We start from the raw sequence: 27,187 nt of genomic DNA, 5'->3' as shown, positions 1-27,187 counted from the left end.
GGGCAGAACACTATGAATGAATGAATGTATTCTGTTTCAGTAGAGGCACAGCTATTGTCCAAGTCATACCTACAAATTTAAAGGAAAAGTCCTTGGTTTTTAGATGTTTTCATGTTTCCTTTTCAATTTGCACATTTTTTTTTAATGTACCGGTATGCCATAATAATAATTTGAATAATTCTGCCGAATTACACACTCTGTAAGTTCAATTCAAGGACAATAGTTTTCTTAGAGCTCGTTTTCTTGGGGACGTAAGCTCTTTTATCATAAATATTTGCTAATCTCGACTCTTTTCTTACTTTACAAATCGTGGATTTAGACTTTCAGTAGAGTGGCGTGTTTTTATAGCATGGCCAATGGGATACTTCAGTTTCCCAGTTGATTTTTCTTCATGAATATATTTTATTGTATTTTTTATTACCGTATTTGCTCGCGTAATTTGCGCACTTGTTAATCTATTTTGGCTGTTTGAAAAATTCTGCTGCATAAAATATGCGAATTTTTAAAATTAGACTTCTTGATCTGGGTTTTATTCAGGTATAGAGTAATTAAGAATACAGTACTTTTGTCACCTAAGACTACTGGTAATCTTGAATTATAAATAATAATTAAATGGGTATATGACAATCATAATGAATGCAAAGTACATAGCAGACGTAGCATTCTCAATAGGTAGTCTTTAATTGAGCAAATTGTACGAGTTTAGGCCTATAGGTGGTTGATCGATGGATTCTTCATGTTGCAGTGACAACTGCACGATACCTGTTAAACAGTAAAACTTGTCACAGTCACTCCCCTTAGGGGTAATTTACAAGGACAAGCATCAGTACTGATGTAACATTATTTGGGTTTCTTTGTGAACCAGGTAGTTGAGTTGGATACTGGTCAATGAACAATGCCATGGAATGCAAGTATTGGCAATGGAATTTAGGGAAGGAAAATTCATACTACATTGAAAAAAAAAAATTGTACATAAAATTTGTGCGGAAAACACACAAAGCAAAATTAAAGTTCAAAATAATCCTCTAAAAATTAGGGTGCGTAAAATACGCAGTGGCACAAAGTATGCGAGCAAATATGCTATTTCACGGCCCTCACTGTCAATTATAGTAGGTCTGATCGTTTATATCACATTCTCTTTTGAAGTTCTCAAAAACTAACAAGCATAAATCACATGCTAGGAGGAAGAATATGTATGCACACTGTATACCATAGCCCAACCCATGCAAGAGACAAGTGTCCAATTCTCAATCTCACCCACGCACCTTGTTGACTGCGGTAGCTAGTTCGCATATTTTCTGCATGTTTTGTTAATATGATCACACAGTAAATTGATTGAAGAGTCTAAATAATTGCAATTCCACAAAACAATGATAATGGACATAGGGTTAAGAAAGAAATTATTATTAAATCATTATCCTTATTGCTGGAAAGACAACATTTATTACAAAGAACAGTTAGGTATGAATACTGCAGGGAAACGAGATCATGACCTATTCTTTGACAAAGTAGTCCCTCAAGAAAGAGAAGAAAACAGTGCTCTCGCCAGAAAAATGTATGGAAACAATGAGAAATTATAATACATTAAATTTTTTATATAATGTTTCACATAATATTGCGTGTTTTTTTAAGAAGGCAAAGTGATATTTCTTGCATGCTCAACTATAATTTGACTTTTAACTTGCTACCTATATAATATATAACATGTGTTTATTTTTCAGGTATCATTTACAACATCTGGTCCCACAAATACATCTGTAGGCACAACAATGAAGAAATTAATCAAAGAAACTTTATCTCTCTGAATAAGAATGTGTGTTTGAGGAAGCAGTTCATAGGTGGAATTTTTCCTAATTCAATTGGGGCCCAGAAAATAATAGTGAACACTAACAGTGTTTTGTGCACAATTTATAATGTGATTCGGGCGTGTTGAGGAATTGTCTGTTATGAAGAATGAGACAGATTTTTTAATTATTTTATTTTATTGTTTCCTAGAATTGTAAATATTGTATGATGAATTTTGTTAGACATATATGTGAGTGTTTTGAAGACAGTTGTAAAATATTGTAGTTAAGGGTGAAAATGGGTGATAGAAGCGTTAGAATTAGTCCAACTATCAAGTTTCTAACACACCTCGATGTGCTTTTTAATATTATGTCCCTAAATGAGGTAACAACTTCTAGTCTGAAAAATAATATTTTATATTGCAGCTTTTTAAATCGTTGTGACCACAGTGATTTTAAGTAGCTATTCTATTTCTTCTACTTTCTTAATACTGTTTAGTATCTTTTGATTTATATTTTAACAATTTGACTTCGGCATATTTGTTTATGTCATTGATCAAAACATATTTTATATGATTTTTATGCACTATCTTTAAAATACAAAATAATAGTTTTAATGCTTCTAAACCACTTTCAGAAATGAACATGGGAAATACACCAATAATTAATAACCACGCAAGAACATTATAGTAAGGAGTGTTACTGTGAGATATACTGAAAGTATAGTGATATAAATTATTTATTTAAATTTAGAAGATTAGCTTTTATTGCATCGATCAAATCTTTGAACATACAGTATATATTAATGTGGAAAAACTTCTATCTTAAAATACTTGTTTGGCCACCAAGGAATGAGTGAAAAGAATATGTATACAGTTCCTGTGATGAGATGATTTCCTTGCAGAATCATATCAAAAATAAGAAAAGCAGTGTATTTCTATAGACTAACGATTAACACTTGGTGAACTAAATGATATCTTACAATTCAACCAACCAAAATGGTTATGCTCATAGGGTGACGCTTTTCCAGTATGTTATATTGGCATTACCAGTGGTTCATAAAGAGATGGGTATTTCTTGCTGTGAGATAGGAGAAGCTAATTTTTGGGGTGTACTATAAAAGTAATAAAAGTGCTGTCATGAATATTTTAATTCTGTTATCTAACAATGGTTCATCAACTACTATGTTATTCAGCGTCAGTGAAATTGGTGATAGTGAGGTGGTATTTGGCGAGATGGGTGAAGGATTCGCAGTTGGGTAAAATCTCGAAAAAAATAAACCCAAGCAGGAATCGAGCCCACGCCTGAATACAACTCTGGAACAGCAGACAAACATGTTACTGCCTGAGCTGTGGCAGTGGCCTGCTGTCATATAATACATTCGAAATATGTATATTCATTTTCTTTAATGGCACATAGTCTGAAACACTGCCAATTGGAGTAGCTTATTTCCAAAACCTGCAATTTTTTTTAAATACTCGATTTTACACTGTATAAGTAACTCTATAGATTTTCACGTCCTGAATACACTGGTGAGGTTATTTTGTGCCAGAATCTACCATGTTATGTTGAAAAATACTGCTAGAAATTCGTTTTGTTTCCGAAATCTACTGTTCTCAATGGTATGAAGTGTAATTTTATTTCCATATCATGCTATTCATTTTTTGTTGCAAAACCTCCTTTATTTCCAAAATCTACTATCGAAGTTAATGAAAAAAAAAAATAATAAATCTGATTTTTATGATAAGCGTTCTCTTTAGTCACATTTGGTATAGTAATAAATACACAAGAAAAATCATTGAACAAGGATACTGTATTCTTCTACAGATGGTTAGAGACAGAGCACAGTAGAGGTTGCAATGAAGTAACTTCCTGTTTGAATCACTTCCTCAACAATATAAAAAGTAAGAAATACTTGAAAAATGTGATGAGACTTAGATTTTTTTCTGATTCCTGTGTTGGCCAAAATAAGAACTACACCGTGTTCACTTCCTTGATTCAGTTCTGCCAACAGAAGAAACTGCAGTTTGAATGGTTCTTCCCTATGTGCGGACATTCCTACATGCCTGCCAATCGTGCATAGGAAGTGGATTGGAAGATAAAGAAGGAAGAAACTATTCTGTATCCATACCAGTATGATGATATACTTTCAAAAGTGGGAACTGTGTTCACAACAGCCGACACTAATTTTGTTGTTTGAAAGAGAGGGTGTGAGAAGCATTTAAAGACAGATAAAGGTTTCATAATCACTGACGTAAAAGTTTTGGGACTTCCAGACTCTTTATCCAGCAGAATAACATTTAGGAGTATATACTGTTCTGATGTTAGAACTACCCATAAGATTGTGAAGCATACATTTCCTCTGAGGAACAGTTTTTATTTATTTATTTTTTTTCTTGAGGACCATCAATTCTTCAAACAAAGCAAGTTTGCCTAAGATATCAGACGTCAAAAAGCTGCTTCAGGCCATGGAACATCAATGGGATCAAATAGATTTCTACAAAGAAGATTTGGGAGTCCAGCCTGCAAAACAAGAAGGTGATGGAATGCCAGGCAACATTGAATTTCTAAATGAAGATTTGATATAACTTTGTATCTAGATATTTGAACTGTCTGATTATTATTTATGTTCCTTTCAGTATACAGTATTTGTGATATGTTTCTTGGTGTTATAAATAAATTATTCTACATTTCAATTTTTACAAATTTCTCAAACATGAGCACATTATTGTTACCAAAGTGTGCCATTTTCAATTTTATTTCCAAAACCATCTATTTCATTTTTTTTACAATGTAAAATTTAGGAAATTAATATTTCGTTTTGGAAATAATTTTGAATGAAAAAAGTAGAGAAATTTTAAAAGATTCAATTTTAAAAAATTAATAAAATCGACTGTCACAAAACAGAATGACCGATTTCCGTCTTTCCTGTAAAATTTGTGAAAAGTGAAGTATTAGGTTTGGAAATAAGCTACTCGATTGAGGAAACCCTGGAGCACTGTTGTGTATGGTTTTATTTATTTAACCATTTGGTTTGGTTGAATTATTCTCTGTAATTAGATAATATGGCAAATAGATCTAGAAATTTGCATAGATATAACAGTGACACATTAAATTTGTTGAGATGGAATTTTTTATTCCAAATGCTGCATTAATGTGAAGCATATTTTGAAAAAAAAAAAATCCAGTCTTTTTTTCATTTACATAGGATAGAACAGGGTAGAGCCATTGTAGTTGTAATAGTTAAGACTTTTTACCCTGTCTGTAGGGAAGTTCATCTCAATGTAGACAATACATCTGAAATATAGGAAAGAAAGCTGTCCATTCAATAAAAATCTCATGTATGATACAATTATACTCACTAACTTAGCAATTTTGTCCAATGATTCTTGGCATGAAGTACCACAATTACACTGGTGTCCAGACAAGTACATTTGTTTAATATTCTCTAAGTTTCTGGTGCTTCTGTTACTGAAGTGGTTAATTTACATTCGTGTAAAATATGTTTTGTCAGATGCCTTCATATATATGATTAATAATGGTTTATGTGAGAAATAGAAGAACATGTACTTTATAGGACAAGTAATAACTGATGCGCCCAGTCTTATGCAATTTTTCTAGCCAGGAAAGACATGTTACTTAGAATTTGCATACATCGAAATAATAAATAAGCAGAGCTGGTCTTAATCATTTCAGCACCGTGAGTAAAATTGATTAGACTCCCTTATAATCAATTTGGATCATTTTTTAACAAGCTTTGTATATCGTGAACATTAAAACCTCAGTAATATGGGACTTTGAACTGAAGCAGTGTCACATTTCGTGGAAATGTGATGAGGAAGTTATAGTTGTTTTCAACCTGCATATTTTCCTATCCACGAAGAAACAATGTCTTAATATGCATTACTCCACGAGACATTCTTTCATAAATGTTTAGCTACAAAACTGGGTCATATGTGTTTATCAGAGCTCTTTGATCAATCAGATTATCATTGGCAACTTGCGAAAAATAAGACTGTTCAGTTCCGCTTTAACATCTATGTGATAATCAAAAATATATTCGCTCAATAAATAAGTTGGAGTTTGTGTGTTGCTCTCAAAACCGTTATCACCATCACCATCACCATCATCAGTGGCACAACAGCCCTCTTTTGAAGTTCCTGCTGTTAGGCGTCTAATCAGTGCTAATGCTCGCCGATTTGTTATCCTTGAATTTAGCCTCCAAAACAAACCTCATTCTCAATATTTCTTAACTAAATATTTTCGTAGAATCGTGGATGTCTTTCACTATTCCGAATTAAGTTCTTCTGCACTTCTTTTTATATTCATCACCCAACGATTCTGAAGTCCGATTAGTGTAATATGTAGCTAATCAGCGATGTATGCAATGGAGGGGGGAAAGGAAATGGCCACCCTACTCCATTATCTCCTGGCCTAGTTGTCTCATGTGGTGCCATGTTGGTGTCACTTGTTAGGTTCAGACCTGTCTTCGGACATTTGACTAAACAACAACCCAACAGTTGCTGTGACTAAATTCTTTAAAAAATAAATGATGGTCTCAATAAATGGAGACACCCGAATTTATGCTGTGTTATCTGAAAGTTAAAAATTGAAAGGTCATATCATTGAACTAACTAATTCTGTGGCCAGGAGGAAAAAGGTCTTAAGTCAATTTTTTGTGAAAATGAGATTTTTATATATTCTGAAAGCAGAAACAATTCTCTACAATCAAGTCAAATAAGACTCCTGACTGGATTTATAGAGCGTTGCCAAATGTCCTAAGTACTTTTTGAATCGAGCATACACAGAATAAAGGACTTGAGAATATTTAATACTTTATTGCTTACAAACCATCACATGTTTACTTTCCATGCTTCCCTATTAAAAATGTCTAACTTGTATTTTAGCCATTTTATCACATACCCTTTCCTTTTAAACGTTTACATAATCCCTTCTACTCAGTTTGAGTTCTAGTCTTAAAAGGGCTTAAGTGTGGCTATTTTTGGAAATAATCAAGAAAATTGTTAAATGAGCAACATTACCTATTTTAGAAGAAATATAAACAAATAATTTCCAGGAAAAACCTCTTGATTAAAAAACTCTATAATTGACACCAATTTCAATCTTTCTACTGCTCTCCTGAAAAGTATAAAATTTTTACTTAAGACCTTTTTTCTCCTGGCCATAGGATTAACTGTTATGTAAAGTCATCTGCTGCACAAACTGTTACGTTCTCTGTCAGTTAATGTTAAGACACACATTAGAGAAGTAAATACCAAATACTGATCTTTCACGACAACTTGGAAAAATCCAGACTTTTACATCTAACAAGCTTTAAATGTTGTAGACTGCATTATTGTGGCAATGTTACTCATGCTATGTGAACTCAGAAGTTGAAATCAGGCTGACAGTGACAGTAACAACATAAACGTCTATTTGACGCAAAAATGCAGAAAGCAAATATCTATAAACAATTTACCAAAATTAATTGTTGACAAAAAAATTTAAATGTTAATAATAACACCAATGAGAGGTGCTCACAAAGGATATCAAATAGAATGTATTTGTTTACCGTTATTTAATTATACTATCTCGGAACTTCCAAGTGTTTGATAACCCTGTCCATTTACTCTGCTTGATCATCCCCAACAAGCCCGACTCTGTAAATGAATATGTAAAACATTTGTGTTGAGAATGACCATCAAAGAACAGGCAGCAGAAAAGTCTGGTGGTTTTAGAAGGCATTTATTTCTTCATTACTTATGATTAAACAATATAATTATTTTCCTTTGTTTTTAAATATTTTCATTCACTGCCAATATTCACTCGTTCCATTGCTTTATCTGAAGAAATTGTGATGAACTAGAATTCATTATCTCAGATTTCGTTTCTGTTGAAAATTCCAGAAATCTGTCTTGTTTATAATATTTTGTACCCTGTAATTCCTGAATGCTATTGTTTGTTAAACCCTACGAATATTCTGTTGTGTAAGCGATATATTTAATTACTCTTGTTCCTAAAGCACTGAAGCTGTATGCAGATATGAAGTGTAACATATTTTTCTGTCATCCCTCTCGTCATGTTCTCATGTCCATCAAATAAATATTTTCATTAACTGCCAATATTCAGTCTTTCCATCACTTTATCTGAAGGAGTCTTTATGAAGCAGGTTTCATCCTCCAGTTTTCGTTTTTGTTGAGTATGATTCCAGAAATTTGTTTTCTTTTATCATATTTTGTACTCTAATTCCTGAATGCTTTCGTTTGTTAAACCATACAAGTGTCCTGTTGTGCAGGTTTATATTTCATTGATCTTGTTCCTAAAGCTCCGAAGCTGTATGCAGATATGAAATATAAAATATTTTTCTGTCATACATCACTCAGCATGTTCTCGTATCCATCAAAGAAATGTTGTTCACATTTCAGAAACACATTCTCCCCTCCCCTATTGAGAATTGTACACCTGAATTTACGTATTTAGATTGTGTTTTTGTGTTCAGTTACAAGTATCAGAATTTACTTCAATGATTGTAATTCTGTACTAGTCTTTGGCATTAGTACCCAACTTTGTAAATCTTGCGGTAATTTGTTTGTCTTAAGAAGTCACTCTTTCTCGTGTTTGGAATGGAGAAATGACATATGCAAAAACTGCTCTGTATTGTTCTATGAAAATACACGCATTGCTGTCTATAGGTTGAATCGGTCATTTTGTAGTCCACAAACTTAACACATTGAGCTTCTTCTCAGTCTCTTGTTGCGTCCACCTAACTGGACGTACTACTCTCTCTCTCTATTTTCATATGATTATAAGTCATAAATAGAGACAGGATTTTCATGCATTATCAAATCGTAAATTATGCATGCATCCATGCACTATCAAATGACCAAATATGCACAATGAAGGAAAAAAACACTGAAAATATGCACTATCAAAATTGTAACTTACGTTGTATTTTCGAATGGCACAATGTACTACTAACAGTCTTTCCAAATTTCTAAGATATTCTTTCCCCTTGATCCACTGTGCCACAAGATCTCTTGTCGAACATTTAATCGGGGGCATTACAACACTTCACAGATCACCACAGAACACACAGTAGCTAATTCACAAAACCCCTGTACATGTAGCCTACTACAGACCTTCTACCTATCTACCTTTCCAAATTAAAGGCATGTTAGGGAAAGTATGTTAGTGCTATTGTTGCCAAACTACGAAGTATGGGAGGGAGCAGAAGAGGCATCCTTCTAATAATAATTTTAGTCTCAGGATAAGACTTGTATAGAACAGGAGTGTGGAATTCCAGTGTGACAATACAACGAGAGGATTAGCTGGTAAGATTCAAAGTCCTCAGGTAGAAACCCTGCAAACCTTTAGCATTTCACTTATATTTTTCAGCACATATACTCAAATATTGTAAGCTCAGAAATACCAAACTCTACAAGGCAACATTTATAAAATGCAGTATCATTCGATTTAATATAAAATATGCAATGAAACTATAAAAATGGACGTAATGTGCAACATAAACCTCAAAATATGCATTATTAAACTTAAAATCTAAAAAACATGCATTATGCATGAATTTACCACTAAAAAGACCAAAACATGCAAATATGCACGGAAAAAGTATATGTATTTCGAATCACTAAGCCATGAAACGGATATTTACAAAGTTTGAGAACTGTAGCAAGCTTACATAAAAACATGCATTTGCATGGAAATCCTGTCTCTACTTATAAACTTTATCTTCCAAATTACAATACATTATTCCCTCTCTTTTATTCTTGATTTCATTCTTTCTTGATCTTTCATATTTCTTAGGCCTGAACTTAGACATTGGCGGAATTTGTTAATAGCCAGTACTTATGTAAAGGAAGAATGACTATATAAGCCTGGTCATTTCTGTGTCATTATGTTCACCTCTCACTTCATTACTTCTCGTAGTTAGACGTGAACAATCCAGCAAAATGTGAGGAGGTGACTCAATCTCCATCCCACATTTCCTACAAGTTGGGTCATCATTAAGGCCCAATATATCGTTTGCTTACTCCTAAAACCCCGTAAGTCCAATTTTTCCCGAATCTAGAAATCTGTGTATATTTTGAAATTGCGTCTGCTGATAAAACCTCGCAAGTCTGCAAATGTTTCTGAATTTTTAAAATAAATACATAGCTGTTGCTAGTTGGAGTATAACAGAAATAAGTTATTTTGCTGTCTTTTACAATTTTCTCAAATGCAGTTAAGAGCTTTTAAAAGTAAGCCAACAATATGTAGGTGCTTATTGAGATAGCAGTGTCCATCAGAAGTCTGGTTACGCATCTTAAAAGTCTTCTTTCCAAAGCCAGGAGTTGTTTAGTTGAATCAGATTTTGGTTCTCCAATATGGAGTTTAGCCTGTCTCATGGCTGGTGTACATTTCCAGGCTCCTAGTAAACATTTCATCATGTTCTCTTTAGAGCCTCATAACCCCACTAAACTTAATACTTTCTACATACATCGTGATTACACAACTTTTAAACACTATATCACTATGGAAAACGTATTATATAAGTTTCACGTGTTAAATTTTGTTACCTTGTTAACATGTTTCGGCCTGCTGTTGGCCATCATCAGAACTGGTTGTTGCTGGTCTTGGCGCCTTTTGTTTCGTTTCCTGTGGGGGTGTTTGTGTAGTGTAATGTGGAGTCAAAGAGAGTGTGTGTTCTGAAATTGAGTTGTGTGTTGAGAATTTCATTTGGATGTGTTTTTGTGTGTTTGTATATTTCGTATTGTTCTAGTGTGTTTAGTTTCTGGCTTTTTGGTTGGATGTGTAGAATTTCCATGTCTGTGTTGATGTTTCTGTATATGTGGTTAGCATTTGTGATGTGTTCTGCATATGTGGAAGTGTTTTGTATGTTTTGTTATGGCTGTGATGTGTTCTTTGTAACGTGTTTGAAATGATCTGCCTGTCTGTCCTATGTAGAAGTTGTTGCAGGTGTTACATTTGTGTGTTTGTATACGCCTGTGTGGTTGTAACATACAAAAACACACACAAAATTGGAACCTCATTCAAGAAATTAAATTACATCGCATACAGAACAAATAATATTCTACAAAAACATCTCAACACACATACAACACAAACAAACAAATACAACCACACAGGCATATACAAACTCAAATGTAACACCTGCAACAACTTTTACATAGGACAGACAGGCAGATCATTTCAAACACGTTACAAAGAACACATCACAAATGCTAACCACACATACAGAGACATCAACACAGATATGGAAATTCTACACATCCAACCAAAAAGCCAAGAAACTAAACACACTAGAACAATACGAAATATACAAACACACAACTCGATTTCAGAACGCACACACTCTTTGACTCCACATTACGCTACACAAACATACCCCCACATAAAACGAAACAAAAGGCGCCAAGACCAGCACCAATCAGTTCTGATGATGGCAAACAGCAGGCCGAAACATGTTAACAAGAAAACATAAAATTTAACATGTGAAAGTTATATAATACGTTTTCCAAACTAATACTTTCCTTTCATGTGAACCTAGTGCCTACTCAAGACTAACAGATATAAGAGCAGTACTTGTTTATTCTTTTTCCAAAGGTAAAGATTCATTTCGTACACTATGGAGATAGAGCTCTATGCTTTCATGCCTCGGCACTAGAATGAGGTAGTGTGGTCAGCACCACCTCTGACCAACTTTTACCCTTGGGAAAAACCTGGTATTCAATTTGACAGGATATTGAGTGGACCCCAGGCTGCTCTGGAAGTTCTGGCAATGGGAAAATTCTCGCCACCATCTGAGATTGAACTCAGGACCTTCACTCTGTAGCTAATTGCTCTACCAACTGAACTCTCTGCCATTCTTCTTCAAAACTAACTAAAAAGTTTTGAATTTATTTTTGTTTACCCATATTCTCACATTGACCAGTATGAAACTCAGAGCAGAGTTATGATGTTTTTAAAGAAGAAATGCCTCCTGTAGCACTATAATAATTAAAAGCAAAACAAATTTCAGAATGTTGTAGTATGTGCTCAAACCTTTACCTTAAGAAGTAGCATTAAAGAGTTTCTGTACTATATTCTTTTGGTCTGTACCTTCAATAAGTACCAAAAAATTACATATGGGAAAAGTAAATCAAAATTTCATGTTATGTGAAGTTAGTTTATTATTAATTAGCCAGTTTTACAATGTTTATTACATCTTTCTGCATCCAGTTAAAATTCTGTTGCTCTTCTCCAACATTATCTGTTATTCCAATCGCCATCTTCCAGTCCTTTTTTCTGCATGCTGCTTAAAATGCCATCCATCCATGTAATTTTAGGTCGTCCATATTTTTTTTTTCCTACCAATTGGAATCCATTTTAGTATTTTCTTAAAATCTATCTTCTATCATTCTTTACACACACACGCGCGTGTACGCACACACACATTTATATTCCATTTTAACGGTTGGTTTTTTTTTTTAATTCATTAATCACATTGTTCCTTACTTTACCTCTTCTAGAAATTTTTGCAGAATACTGCAAGAAATTCATTTCTATCGAAAGTAATTTTGATTTTGCTCTTGAGTTCAACAGCCATGTTTCTGTCCTGTATGTTATTTACTTTTTATAATTGTATTAAAAATCATTTGATTTCTAATAAATTTTCCTCTGATAACATTATATTCAAAATGTCGGACACAGAACTTTGAACAGATATGATGGTAGACATGTTAACTAAATATTTGTAATTGTCTTCATTTTAAAATTAATTCTTGAAGAAATAGGGAAAGTGATATTAAAATGAATTGTAAAATATTAGGGGGATTCTGAAGAATAATTTCGAATTACCAGCTGTGTCCGAATTTTGGAACTATTTACGGGTTTCTAGTTGTATGGGCTAGCCAGTGACAATGTCATTAGCTTTTGCTATAATGACAGCTAATAAATACTATACTACTATACTATACTATACTACTATACTACTATACTATACAGATATAATGGACTCGAGGTTAGACAGTAGAGTTGTGCAAAACAATAGCTAGACTCGGTAAAGATTCACCTATTCTTGGAAATATTCTAATCCTTCAACTGAATCTGAATTCTCTTGCTTGAACTGTAGTATACCTCATTTGACGAGCATGCTGGGTTTGTAGACTTTCCTCACTCAAGCAGCATCTGTTGTGACGACATTTCTCCTATCGCAAACCCAAGCAAGGCCTTCATGAATGACTTAACTATATCGAGTCCATCGCTGTGGAGTAACAGCATGCCTGACTATGAAATGAGTGGGCCTGGGTTGGAACAAGTTTCTGGTTGAGGTTTTTTTCCGAGGTTTTCCCTCAACCCAATAAGACCAAATGCTGGGTAACTTTCGGCATTGGACTCTGGACTCATTTTGCTGACATTATCACCTTCATCTCATTCAGATGCTAGATAGCCATAGCCGTTGATAAAGCATCGTAAAATAACCAATTAAAAAAACTATACCGAAAAGAAAGGTATTTTACAAATATTAAATAATTATTTATTGAATGTTCATCAATATTTTAAGCATCTGTAACTTTTACTTTAGGAGAATTAAATATATTTTCTTTCTTCCCTTTTTGTTGTTTAGTAGACAATGTTAATTCAGAAATATTTAAATGCTTACTTGCTTTATAACCTTAGTTGGAAATGTCGCAAATAATTGTATTTTAACTTATCACTAGGTAACTATACCAATCTTCCATACATACATCTATGGCGAAAGTATAAAAAGATAATTAATTAAATAAATGATAGTGATAATGTTCTAATAACTTGATTCAGTATAATCATCAAACAGAAAGGTCAAAGATGGAAATAAACTTTTCGAATAAATTTAGTGGCTAAAACATGAGCACAACTCTTCACTGCTTTGAAACTGATATAGTTGTACAGATATTGTTGAGCATTAGTAGATTACTAATGTGGTCTGAGTCTAGCTGGCTGCGGCAGTTTATTAATATCATACCAACTTCACTAAAGCATATTCACAAGGTGCACTAGTTGCCTGAATACACAATGTCTTGTAACTTTCAATAACATTGACAAATCTTTCTCATGTTTCTTCCATAATTTTAGGAGATTATTAAAATACAAATACATATTTCATCTACTATAATGGATTTGTTACTGGTAGGGCCACTTAACTTGGCAGGCGAGTTCTCATGCACTGAAGATTCAGTATGGGTTAATCAGCAGAGAGTTCAATGGAACAGTCAAGTAGAGTACATTGCTCCCTCTTAGTTGTTATTCTGGAATTGTAGGTTGCAGAATTGTAATATACAAAATTATAACATGAATTAAATTGTTTTTATGGACTACAGAGATATATGAATAGCCTATTCTATTAATCTATATTCTACATCATACATTTAGTTATAGGTACTTTTTTTTACATACCTGAAAGACTAACAATACAATTGCATTAAATTTCAAGGAAAGAAATGTCGCTTCCAATGTTGCTGTTGTTCTCTTTCCCATCACTTGCTTACATCAACAGATAGTTCATTATTTTCATCTCCAATCTTTGTTATAAATTCATCTGTAACATTCCCCATTATGGAATCTTTCTCCCTGTATCTTTGTTCTAATTCTTCTACATTATTTGGAGTATCCTTTCTTGTCTGTTACCTCTGTTTATTCCTTGTTTGTTTCAAGCAAAACCTACATATGAAGTCATACTCCACCGCTAGTAAATTTTCTGTGTAAATCCCAAATAAGTTTACTCGCTGTTGATACAATTTTTTTCTTCACCTCAATGCATGCCCTTACTTTTCTGTCGAAATAGACTGCAACTTTCCCCGTTTTTCTCCTTCCGTAAAAATAAAAAATATAAATAATAATAAATAAATAAATAAATAAAGCATAAAACAAATCTACATGCTTCCACAGAGGTGAATGTTCATTTAACCTGAGCGCAGGTACGATGTGGTTAGTACAAAGATCCCCCCAGCCGTTATAGCTGGTTGTTGTAACTGAATTTTGCTATCATAACTTCTGAAATCACAATGCTGGATGGGCACAGGTCCCATACACTGACTGAAATTTCATGAGAAAATTTCTTTCCCCATGATGATTTGAACCTGTGTGCTTTCTGTATACAAGTCCTAGGCATGATTCCTTAGACCATGATGCTACGGTACAGGACTAATAATAATAATAATAATAATAATAATAATAATGCGTACATACATTTTATGAAGTTACGTAAGTTGTTATTTTTCGCCTTTCAAAATAACTATTATGGAATGAAATCATCTAATGTGCAAGAATATGTACAAGTAAATATTAATATAAATAAAAACCCTTTTCTTTCTTTTCTGATATCCTTAGTGGTTGTTCGGCTTCTCCTTGATAACTTTCCTAATTCTTGAGATGAATTTGTTCGCTCACAGCCATGTAATGTGTGGTCTTTTTCTGTTGCTTTTGTAGAAGTGCTTTGCAAGTACGCGTTAACTGCTTCTTGATCACAAATATTTATCCCTTTTGGAATAATTTCTCCTGTGCTCTGAATCACTTTGTTAGACTTTTAACACGACCACATTACTCTACTCTATTAAATAAACTGACACTCACAGTAGTCCTCAAAACAGCAACACCTTTGAAATGGATTTTAAACTGTTGAGATGGTCCCCTCTTTCTCTTCTACACTACTCAGAAACTACCAAGTTATTTGGCCCTCACAATACTGTTCCATTTTTTGAAATGATTTCTCTTCCTTAGTGGGGAAAACAGTGTCACTGAAATTTCTATATTAAAGACAAGAACCAAATGATATAAGAAATGAATTTTAGAAAGAAGGTATTATAAAGCAGCTGACTAACTCTTAACAATGGATTCAGACATGAGATTTACACTTGGTCACATTCTACTTTGGAGAGAACAGTTTGTATTGTCCATCCAACCCAAGAGTGAAACCTGATGTCAACAATTGCACGTGCTATGCTGCCTCATGATTGGCCATCTACCATAGTACACTTCTCAGTGTAAAAGAGTAAAATTTGTTAGATTTTAAATTTTACTTACATACTCCACAGTGCTACAACCCTTGAAGAATCTTGGCCTCCTTGACAATTTTGGACCATGCCAGCCTTTCCTCCTCCATCCTCTTACACCAAGCTTTTTAATATTTTCTACATTGCCCAGCTGTCTTGTCCGTGGACGACCCCTAATTCTCCGGCCTCCCGGATGTCCTTCCAATCTCCTAACACGTCTCCTATTGTCCATTCTAAGCACATCACCAACCATTTGAGCCTTTTTGCTTTTATTACTCAGACCAGCTCAGGTTTTTGGTACAGCATCATTAATTTTTTATTAGATCTTGTTCTCCAAAACCCTTGATCGTTTGTAACTCCAACTATTCTCCTTAATATTTTCCTTTCCCATACATTTAGTACATTAATGTCATCACTTATTAGCATCCACATTTCAGAACCATACAAGACAACTGGTTTTATCACAGTTTCATAAATTAATATCTTGGACTTTCTTGATAAGAATGAAGATTTAAAAAGAGGAAGAAGTGCATAGAAACATGTTACCCACAGTCACTCTCTGTTTAATCTTCATATGCAGGGTGATTCAAAACCTCTGCGACAAACTCTGAGGAGTGATAGATATAACAATAAGGAACCCTTTTTGTTAAACAACCTATGTCTTTTGATGTGTCGTTTCGAAGTTATCATTGAAAATGTTCTTGCACGGGTGTACGTCAATGTATGTGAATGTGTGCACCCCCGTTTATTTGTTGAGATGTTTGTAAGAGACGAGAAGGGTTGTTGTTGTTTGTTTACATTTAATGTTCAATACCTCTTCCTTTCAGTTCAGTGTAATCATCAATTAAGAATGGATGTCTATGCGGTCTTCCACCAATGTGCCAGGGATGAAGAGACCCATTGTCTCGAAGGCGGTGTTAAAAGTCGAGCAAACATTGTGTGGTGAGGGTGATTTCTGTTTTGAAACTGTTATTGTTACGTGTGGAGAGCTCTTCTTCCGTTTCCGCAAGCTTCTCCATAACACATTACCATGTCTGCTAACTCGGAAAAGTAGACATCCATTCTCAATTGATGATTAGACTGAACTGATAGGAAAAGGTATTGAACATTAAACGTAAATAAACAACAACAACAACAACCCTTCTCGTCTCTTACAAACATCCCAACAAACAGACAGGGGTGCACATATTCGCATACATTGACGTACGCCTGCGCAAAAACATTTTCAACTGTAACTTCGAAATGACGCGTCAAAAGACATAGGTTGTTTAACAAAAAGGGTTCCTTATTGTTAGATCTATCACCCCTTAGAGTTTGTCACAGAGGTTTTGTATATTTCGTTCCTTTCAGTTAGTTGGAACTCCAAATATTTAAATTGACTCACTTTCTCAAAACTTTCATTTCCAATCCTTAACTTCCTTACCTCTTTAAATCTAGCCTTTCTATTAGTAACCATATATTATTTCAGATTTCAACTTTTTTTCCCCCTGAGTTATAAAATAATGAAATCTATGTTAAATAAATCATTATACTTCAATTTCAAATATATTTATTGTAAGATTACATCATTCATAAGTCACTACTCTTTAACAGATACAATCAATGGCCACCTCTAGAATGACGACATTCAGAAGGGAAGGTAACAAAGCCTGCCCCACAATTGTGACACTATGGCAGAGTGTAAATCAGGTCGAAGTGTTGTAGTTGAGTTTAAGTAATGCAATAGAGAATTCTGTTTTCCAAACCCTCAGTTCACTTTTTTGTGTTTCTTGCTGCCAGCTGGAATACATTGATCTTATCAAGTGAAAATTATTCTTTGTTTACGTATTACGTACTTTCTGTTCCCTTCTTTACCAAATACCCCAAGAACTGTGGAATCTGTTACTACTGAATGAGAGGTGATAACTTGTTCCACGTGTGTTCGCTGTTTGAACAATTGTTGGTGCACTATCAACCATTGATTATGCAAAAAAAAAAAAAAAAAAAAAAAACAGGTTTCCCAAAACAGCCCCTTTAGTTCAGATAACGGGGTTCTAATTTAATATATTTTGACTTAGAATACAGCATTTGTCTAACACCCTGTGATACTCAGAACACATGCTGAGGAAAAGTCACTATGTAGATAGAGAGATGCCGCAAACCAATCAGACTCCTTGAGCACGAATTGATACAAACTGCATTCTGTATATGAGGTTTCTTTCTTGAACTGGATGGATTATAGCCTATTAGCTGGGCTGGACTCTGGTTATCTCTTAATTTGTGCTTTTATACTCAGCCCTGCAGGACTCTTGGTAGACAACCTTTCAGGTCTTGGGTAGTAAAGCCCTAATGATGGAACCTGAAAGTATTTCTGAAACACGAGAGACAGTAAATCTCAAGACAGTTAATAATACCAAACCATTCTTCATAACTATTTCACCATGAAATTCAAATATATTGGGAGGATATTGGAAACGTCACTGTGTTGAGTCATTGCTTTCAATAATGTGATCCAATTATACCGAGTAAGCGCATGCACCATGTCATGGATGAGGAATATTTTTTCTTATGCTGGAAGTTCTTTCATGCTTTGCGAAGTAGAGCTCCACCAAGAGCTTTGCACTGCATGATATGAGCATTAAGTTGAATTATTATGAAAAGTTGTCTCAAGACTTATTATGAAAGTGCTTTTGGTTGAGCCTAAGTAATTTTAATTCCTGCACAAGCTGGAGGTGCACTTAGGACTCTGTTATACCTTATCTCACTGGATGAGAAGAAAATGTTATTTCTATTTATTTATTATTCTGCTGTATCAGCAGAATGTGCTGTTTATCACTGAAATTGTACCGGTAATAAAGTTGGGATTTGGAATGAAATAGGAATGAGACGTGGATATTCTTGATAACTTCATACCACTGACACTCATCTCTGTTCGGTATTAACAATAAAACTGAAATTATATTATATATTATATGTGAACTGAAACAGAGAATGCCTTTATTCTTATAATATTGGACGTAATGGTTGAACTTAGTTTTGTTATTTTTTTCGCATTAACTGCAATAAACATGATTTTTTAGGGGAGATGTAGGTCCAAATTGACCAAAAATCACATTTTCTGAAAACTACTGTAAAAAATATTACATAGTGTTGGGAATCTCTCCACAAAATTTTATGGCCCAAATGTTAGTCTTTTAAAATTTAAAGAGCCATGGCTTGATAAGTGCCACACACCTTCTTTATGTACTAATTAGGCCTACTCAGCTTCTTTGATTTTTTTTAATGATATTTCTTCAGAATTTAGAATAATTGATTTATCTTACGTGTGCTATAACCAGTGCCTGTTGTTGTTCTTGTGGATCACAAGAAGTAAAAAAAAATTAATCATGTGGCATGCATATTCAAACTTAACGACTTGTTATCTGCAATACCTAATTTTCAATAAATAACGAACATTTTCTCAGAAACTATTTGAGATAATGTAATGAAATTTTGCACACACTGTTATTGTTGCATAATGCAAATTTCCCCATAGAAATTTTGTTTTAGGTGAATATTTAAAGAACTTTAATTTGGGAAAGCAAAGATTTTTTTTTTTTTTTCAAAAATACTACTACGTTTTTGAAAATTTATTTAAGAAAAACCAATTGAAGTTTTAAATTTCTGTCTGCAGGTATTTGTTACGTAATTATAATGTAGAGTAAATGTATACAAAATTTCAGAACTATATCTTTAATAGATCATGAGAGAAAATGTGTCTTATATTTTGTGATATCAGGTTAGGTTAGGTGACTTCGTAATTAGGCTTCCTGACATGGTAAGGTATTGTAATTAAGTATCATAATAGAGTCAGTCATTGTAAATACCTGTACCAAATTTCAGATTGATAGCTAAAAAATTGTGGGCTTAGTGATTCATTACATTTAACAGTGTAATTGAGCCTATGTCGCTCCTTAAATTAATGAACCAACCATATTCAAACTGCACGTTGTTAAAGACCATATTTCTGAGAGAGTAGGAATTATTTTATTTTGTATACAACATTCAATTAAAGAGGACAGTTATTTTTTAATTCAGTGAGTTGAGATTATTATAAAGTGTCAAATAATGAATACTGGAGATTAGGGTTTGGTATGAAGTATCGAGAAATTTTGATGTCATCCTAGTTTTAATTTTAAGTTACTTTTAGAGTACCTATTCGTATTAAGGAACTGAATTATTATCCTTTGTTAAGGTTTAGTTTGAAATTGAGTCAAAGTTTATTTTGAAGGAAATATGATAGTGTTAACCAGTCAAGTCATTTACTATGTAAAGAGCTACTAACAGATGAATTTGTCTTCTGCTTCATAAAGTGTTCATAATTGTATTACGTTACATTATGTCAGAACTGATTAAAGTACCAGGTAAAAAAACAGCGTAATATGATTGTAAGCCACATCGCTGTTTAATAATCTCCTTCAAGAAAAGAATATTAGAATATGACCTGAATACAATGCAGAATTGTTGTATAGTTGCGTGAGCAAATGAAATAATAATGCTTGGATTCTAATGTAATAATGATAACTCAGGTGGAATATTTTTGTAGAGTAACTCACAGATACTTCAATAATAAGAGAAGGATCTTTATTGTATGAATCGGTGGTGATTATATCATTCGTCAGCTTACTTTTGAGGTGACCTTTTCCTATCGTTCCCCAAGACTGCAAGAGGCTTCTATCTGTAAAATATAATGGTCAGTTCCTGTAAGTTCATAATTTTATTGCTACATAAACACAAGGTAATTAACCTACGACATTATAAAAGTATTGTGTTTATGCATAACTTACTTGTACAAAATAGATTTGAAATTGAAATACGTAACAGATTTCTCAGAAGTCATTTGTTCCATATATGTGAACTAATAAATGCAGAAATTAAATTTATTTATGTATGTACAGGAATGTGCAGTGTGCAAGTAATAAACTGTGCAGATTTTACCATCTTATTCCTGGGATAGAATGCAACAAAATGTTATGATACCATATTAGTCCCAAATATCCGCCGAGTTAGCTCTGTGGTAGCGTGTCTGCCTCCAGACTAGCCAGCCCGGGTTCGATTCCCGGTGGTGTCAGAAATTTTCATGTAAAATTTCTACCTCGGGACTAGGAGAGATGGCGGTGCACAACTTCTAATCGCTAGATTGTGCACCAATATGCCTGGGTTAAATTCCAAATCTCTCTGCAGTGCATATGAAGAGAAGGCATATGTCACTGTTGATAGTGATTCGTCCGTCAGATGGGGATGTTAAGCCTGGCGGCCCTCTTGGTGCTATTCGACATGAGTAGGCTATGTGCCGGCACCAGGTTTCCCCTTCTCCCTTCCTCATCTTCATCATCATCACTCTTTCCAGACACTACACTTACACGAACACTTACACATACACTCACCCTAGTACACGACATAACTCTCAACAGATACTACACATGTACAGTGTGACCCGCTGAAGTGGTGTACAACTAGAAAATGGATCACAGTTCTGCCATCTATCCGCAATTTGTGGAACCCGAATCACGCAAGTGAAGTGGGTGGGCATTGGATATGCACATGCATACACACATATTAGTCCCAAATGAATACTTTTTTCAGAAAAAAATAATTTTCCCTTAATGTTAACACTGTATTCTGACTTTCTACTCTTATCATTAAGAAATACCTTTGATTGAGGTTCTTGCTGATATGTACATTTATTATAGGCACATAGGCGGAGTTATGGGGGGCATGGGGAGGCACTGCCTCCCTAAACTTGGCCGAACTCTTTTTTTTTTTCTATTAATGTTAAAAAATAATGAATTCAAAAGATTTTTCTTGCTTTTGTTTATCAGTAAGTTTCTGTGCTTAAAATTACGAAATGTCTTCAGACCATGTGTCTGGACTATAATATTTATTTTAAATTTCTAAATGTATAAGAATTTCTATACCTCTTTTGAGGAATGGAAGCACTGTAATGTTTTTTGTAACAGCCTGTACTGATGTATTAGAACTCTGAAAGTGTTCAAGCAGCCACTTGGAGAAATATGAATAACATACTGCACAAGAATGCAGTAAAAAGAAAAGTGATCCCTGTATAATGTGTAAACTTAAAGACGAGATTAAATATAATAATTAGAATTTACATTTCATATGATATCTTGCTTTTTTAAATAAACAGATAAAGTAAATGTAAAATTGGTCCACCACTGTGGAGTAATGATTAGCACGTTTGTCCATGAAATGAGCAGGCTCAGATTCAAATCCTTGTTGAGACAAGTTACTTGGTTGGGGGTTTTCCTCAACCAATTGAAGTATAATTGCTGGGTAATTTTCAGTGTTGGACCTCAGACTCATTTTGTCATCATTAATTCACATATCATCCATACAATAGCCTGGGTTAAGTTCACGGTGCAGCATGATGTACTTGTATAAGGGCACAGCCATTCGGCTACCGAATCATTCACAAAGTAGGAGTGGTAAGCACAATAAGCTTCAGGCTGTAGTGCAAGCCTCCGGATCCCTCAATTCTGTACAAGAGGAAAAAAAAGTAAAATTGTCTGTATACTCGTATTTTGTTACAGTTTTATAATACCTTTATTAAATGATCAATTTCCGATATACTATACCAAGGTCAAGCTATAACGGGTAATCTCGTTATATCGAGATTCTATAGTTTTCGTTTGCTCCCCCCCCCCCCCAAGGAAACGGTTCTCTCCGCTTATGTATGGGCAGTACACCTCAATTAACGGCATGTGTCAGAGGAAAAACAATTGTTTGTATCCATCTGAAGTCTGATTAGTGTAATATGTAGCTTGTCGGCGATGTATGCAATGGAGGGGGAAAGGAAATGACCATCTTACTCCATTATATCTTGGCTTAGTTGTCTCATGAGTGGTTCTTGTTGGTATCACTTGTGAGGTTCAGATCTGTCTTCGGACAGTTGACTAAACAACATTAGAGAAACCGATAAGGAATGATTTATCCTTTTGCAATTTTTCAATAAAATGGACGGATTTCTTGCAAATTTAATAAAAAGATTAACATGTATCGTTATTTCTTGCCATTAGAAAGTCTAGCAACCCTATTAGGGTGACAAGGGACAGAATTTTGCTGTTCAGACCAAGTGCATTTGTGCTTTCATATGTGAGCTGGCAACACATTGTTGCCAAACTACACAGAATATAAGCCTCTAATTAGCATGCACTTTATTATAAATGCCATATCCCCTTCAATCTGCACAGTTATATCACTTGCATCCTTTATTATGTAGGGGAGACTGTTGTACCTTTAACATAGTGTACCTTTGAACATTTTTTGTATTCTAATTTTTGATGCTACCTAGAGGACTCAAAGTGAAGTAGATTGTAGAGAAAGCCGCTAAGTAGCTCTGGTCGTAGTTTCGGTTTGATTTATTGCACACTGTGAGTTCTGTGAACAAAACAATTTTTTTTAGTACAAAAAGTAAACATTTCGTTCATTGATATATGTTTTCTAACAAAAACCAAATTGTATTTGTTACTATCAATCAAGTACAGTGTGTTCCCTATCATCTGGTGAGTAATATATTTTAATTTCCATGATTTATACGAATCTCTAGTTTTGGAAGCCATATTTGTTTAAACGTGCACCCTCTTGTACCTTTGAACACAAAACATCTTGTACCATGGAACATGTTCCAAAGTACACGATACTATTGGTTTTCGTTTTTCTTTTATTTTAAGATCTTGTCACGAAGTAAGTCTGGAAATAAGAGGCCTCCAATTGATCCAGATGCTTTGAAGAATGCTGTTGAAGCAGTTATTGCTCCTCCAGGAAATAAAATCTAAATCAGAGAAGCCTGCTTTGGTTTATGATGGCAAATACAGTTTAAATATGATTGTCAGTTTTTACAGCTATATTCCCACCTATATTCCATGTGTTCCAACTTACAAGAGGGTATGTTCCAAGGTACATGAACCTGTTGTATCTTCGAACACATTACATATCCCTTCATTTTATTTTTTCCATCCTTAATAGATCTTTAAACAAGAAAATACATACAGGAAATTATAGAAGAATCTTCACAATAATTATTTCAAACAGTTTTTCATTTTTCAAAATTAAAAAAAAAAAAATAATCAAATGTTAAAAGCATTTCAAGGTGCAACAGCATCCTCTACTATTGAAAAAGGCCTATTAATAAAAGGTACATAACAGCTTACGCCACATATTTATCCATTTTGTGACAAATTATAGAAGGATATATATGAAATATGAAGTTTACTTGATAAACAAAGATTATTAAATCTGTATTTTATGTTCTCTGGAATAACATATTTTTAACCTTGTTATACCTAAAATTCAAGAACACTAACTTTGAGGTAGGAGTGAAAGTTATGTCACATCTACACGTGACAGCTTTTGGCATTATTTGTGTTAAATAAAATTATTTCTGCAGTACACAGAGACTGTATTCCTTTAATTCCCACATTCCATTAAATGCAGAATATAATAAACTCCTTGCTGAGCATAGTTCTAAATGCTCATATATTCAGATTGCCTAGTTATTTGTGTAGGGCTCGTAGTGAGATTTAGAATGAAATGAAGATATATCAGACAATCTTTTCGTCTTCTACAGTAAAATATTAATAGTGGGAGTCCTGATATGAATATATCAACTTCAACAACACAGGCAAATATTGTTTTCACAGTTGTTACAAGTCATTCCTGCAACTACAGTCTTCTTCCGACTTTCTCGTACATAGTAAAAAGGGGAAATTTCGTGACAAACTAAGAATTTTAAGAGGAGAGATACATTGTGTATTGGACTATGTCTGCAGTTGAAGCTTAAAACTATTTCTACTTCCCTTATATGAATTTTCTGGTAACAAATAAGGATTGTATTTGAGGAAATTAAACTTAGAATGGACTGAATATAAAGTAAAGTTTACTCAACATTCATTTCTGTGATTTTCTTCACATTTCACTGATTAGTTTTGTGTTTCACACATTTTTTGACTGTATTTGAATGAGAACTTTGTTCCGTATAGTGGCATAGCATTTCAGATCAAACAGACCTATCTATGTAAGTTGTTACTCAATAACAGTTTTGATGGAGGTTATATACACTGGTGGACAAAAAATTTGGGATACGAATTTTGCTTTGTATTTAATATAGTGCTGTAGTTGGGCCGGTATGCCATACCGTCTAAAATGAAACTTGCTGTTAGCATACCGGAAAATAATATAGACTCGAAAATATATTATGTTTAAATAAACTTTAACATACTTTGAAATGGAGGATGTTAGCTATTTGAAAAACATTTTGATTTTGATATCTCGCATAAAAGTAACAGCTGGCATCTCGTATCCTTTGCTTAAATGCTAGTCCATTCGTTGTTTTATCGAAAACCATGGTCTGGCACTTCAAGAGTAGTTGTGATTTGTTAATTTCAAGCTTGCATAACACCATGGTATTTCTATAAGTAATTAACACTACCTTTATGGCATGGCATCTCAAGAAATCTGCTGCACTGATCCACTAATATCAAAACTTGTGTAGATGTCTTCGCATAACACTAATTTTATGATATGGCACCTCAAGAATTTTGCTCCAGTGATTCGCTAATTTTAAAACTTGCTCGGGCGTAATACTAGCAGTTTGCTAGAGGAGGGAAATATTGTTACTTTTTGTTCATGCATGAATCTTGAGTCCAGTTACATATTATAGATTCTATTCAAATTTCAACTAAAGAATGTGAATAAGCATTACTGTACTAAGAAAAGAAATACTCTTCTAGACTTTTGTTCCTAAAAAGTGTTGGCCAACAATGCCAGCATTTAATTTCTTATCTTATATGCAATTTTATTGTGGCTGTGATCTCTAAGGAGATCTGCAGATGTGGATATATGACGAAGAAGTAACTTTGGAAAAGAAGTGCAGTACGAGTCCACATAAAGTCTAGTCTGACCAAGGAGATTTCAACAGTACCCCCTAAAATTTGTTTTCAACTACAGCACTGATTTAATATGTCATCAATATGTTTTAAATGGTGATTAATTTAATTATACGATTATAAACGTAACATAGTATGAAAACGAAAATGAGTATGACTTCATACCACCAGCAATTACCAACAATAACATCACAATCTAGATTTGAACAAAATTTTGCTTATGCCGAGTGTGACAACAATGGGTATTATTGTTGGTGTTATGAAGTCATGCTCATTTTCTTTTTTTGTATAGTAAGATTATAATTTTATTAATCACTATTTAAAATGTATTGGTGACCTATTAAATATATTTACAAAGTAAAATTCAAGTGTCCCAAATTTTTTGTCCATCAGTGTATATTTGAGTTAAACATATTTTTCAGATAGATAAATTCTTAAATATCGTGCTTAGATAAAACATGTTCCTAACAGTGTTCGAACATATACACGAGCAAATACTTGCTATGTGGTTGCATTGTTTAACTAGCAGGTCTGCCCAAACACAGATACAAGCCTTGAATTACAGTTTCTTTCATCCTAAAAACTCCTAACTCCCTATCATATATGGACATGTTCCTTTTATCTTTATGTTGGGTAAATTTCTGTAGGTCTCCAGGTATTCCTAAAAGTTTATTATGGAGACCAGGACTGTGACAAGTTTTAAATAGGCTGATCGGCCTTATGCCACATGGCCTTACCTATACACCTTGTTATTATATTTGGATGAATGTTATTTCTGTCTTCTATTCCATTATTTTGTCTTATTTGGTATATGTTCCTTCTATTTCACCTATATCTTGTATATTATCTTAACAGGTTTTTCTTTGATCCGTACTTGACTGCAGAATGCAGGGAGAATCTTGGGTAGGACCAGAACTGTTAATGGCAGCTGCAAATTTGATCATATTTTTGCATTTGGAAATATTGATAAAAGTATGAAAAACTTAACAGCCTAAATACATGACACGAAATCTTACCTAAGATCCTCCTTGTAAAATGCTAAATAGAGGTTAACACGATAATAAGTTGTAAATGAATTTTGTTATGTGATCTATAATGTAGAGAAAATGACTTTTATATGTTTTAATTTTCTATTGCCAATTAGGTGATTATATTTTACTGTGTTACTAAACGTTGTTCCACAGCTTTTCTTTGTTTTAATTTTGAAACTTCTTGATTCTCTGTACCAAGTATGTAACAATTTTTCCTAATTTAATGTCGAGGCTTTTTTATGTGCTTGCATACTTAAGTTATTTTTGTCGAGTCAATTATGTTTGCTTGCAAGCAACAATCGTATGTTTTATAATTTATGTCATTCTTGTATTGTACAGAGTTATGTAGGATAATCAAACTCACGAAACTTTGTAAATAATGAAGCTGTTTGTAAATATATTTCAATGACCTGTCCAATCCA

The 27,187-nt window shown here is 33.7% G+C and overlaps 1 protein-coding gene across 2 annotated transcripts in view; it reads left to right on the top strand.

Moving 5' to 3' along the window:
- LOC138708027 (autophagy-related protein 101-like) overlaps positions 1 to 27,187 on the top strand; it is an 83,016-nt gene extending 55,829 nt beyond the window's left edge. For both annotated transcript variants that reach the window (XR_011334539.1, XM_069838144.1), the window contains one exon: positions 1,722 to 27,187. Coding sequence is in view for 1 of the 2 variants with exons in the window: in XM_069838144.1 (XP_069694245.1) it covers positions 1,722 to 1,805 (84 nt within the window). In the remaining variant the exon portion in view is untranslated. The remainder of the gene's footprint in view (positions 1 to 1,721) is intronic.

This window comes from Periplaneta americana, chromosome 10 (assembly GCF_040183065.1).
Source record: "Periplaneta americana isolate PAMFEO1 chromosome 10, P.americana_PAMFEO1_priV1, whole genome shotgun sequence".
Classification (NCBI taxonomy): Eukaryota; Metazoa; Arthropoda; class Insecta; order Blattodea; family Blattidae; genus Periplaneta; species Periplaneta americana.
Note: the sequence above shows the minus strand (reverse complement) of the source record. Positions and strands in the feature narration are given on the sequence as shown.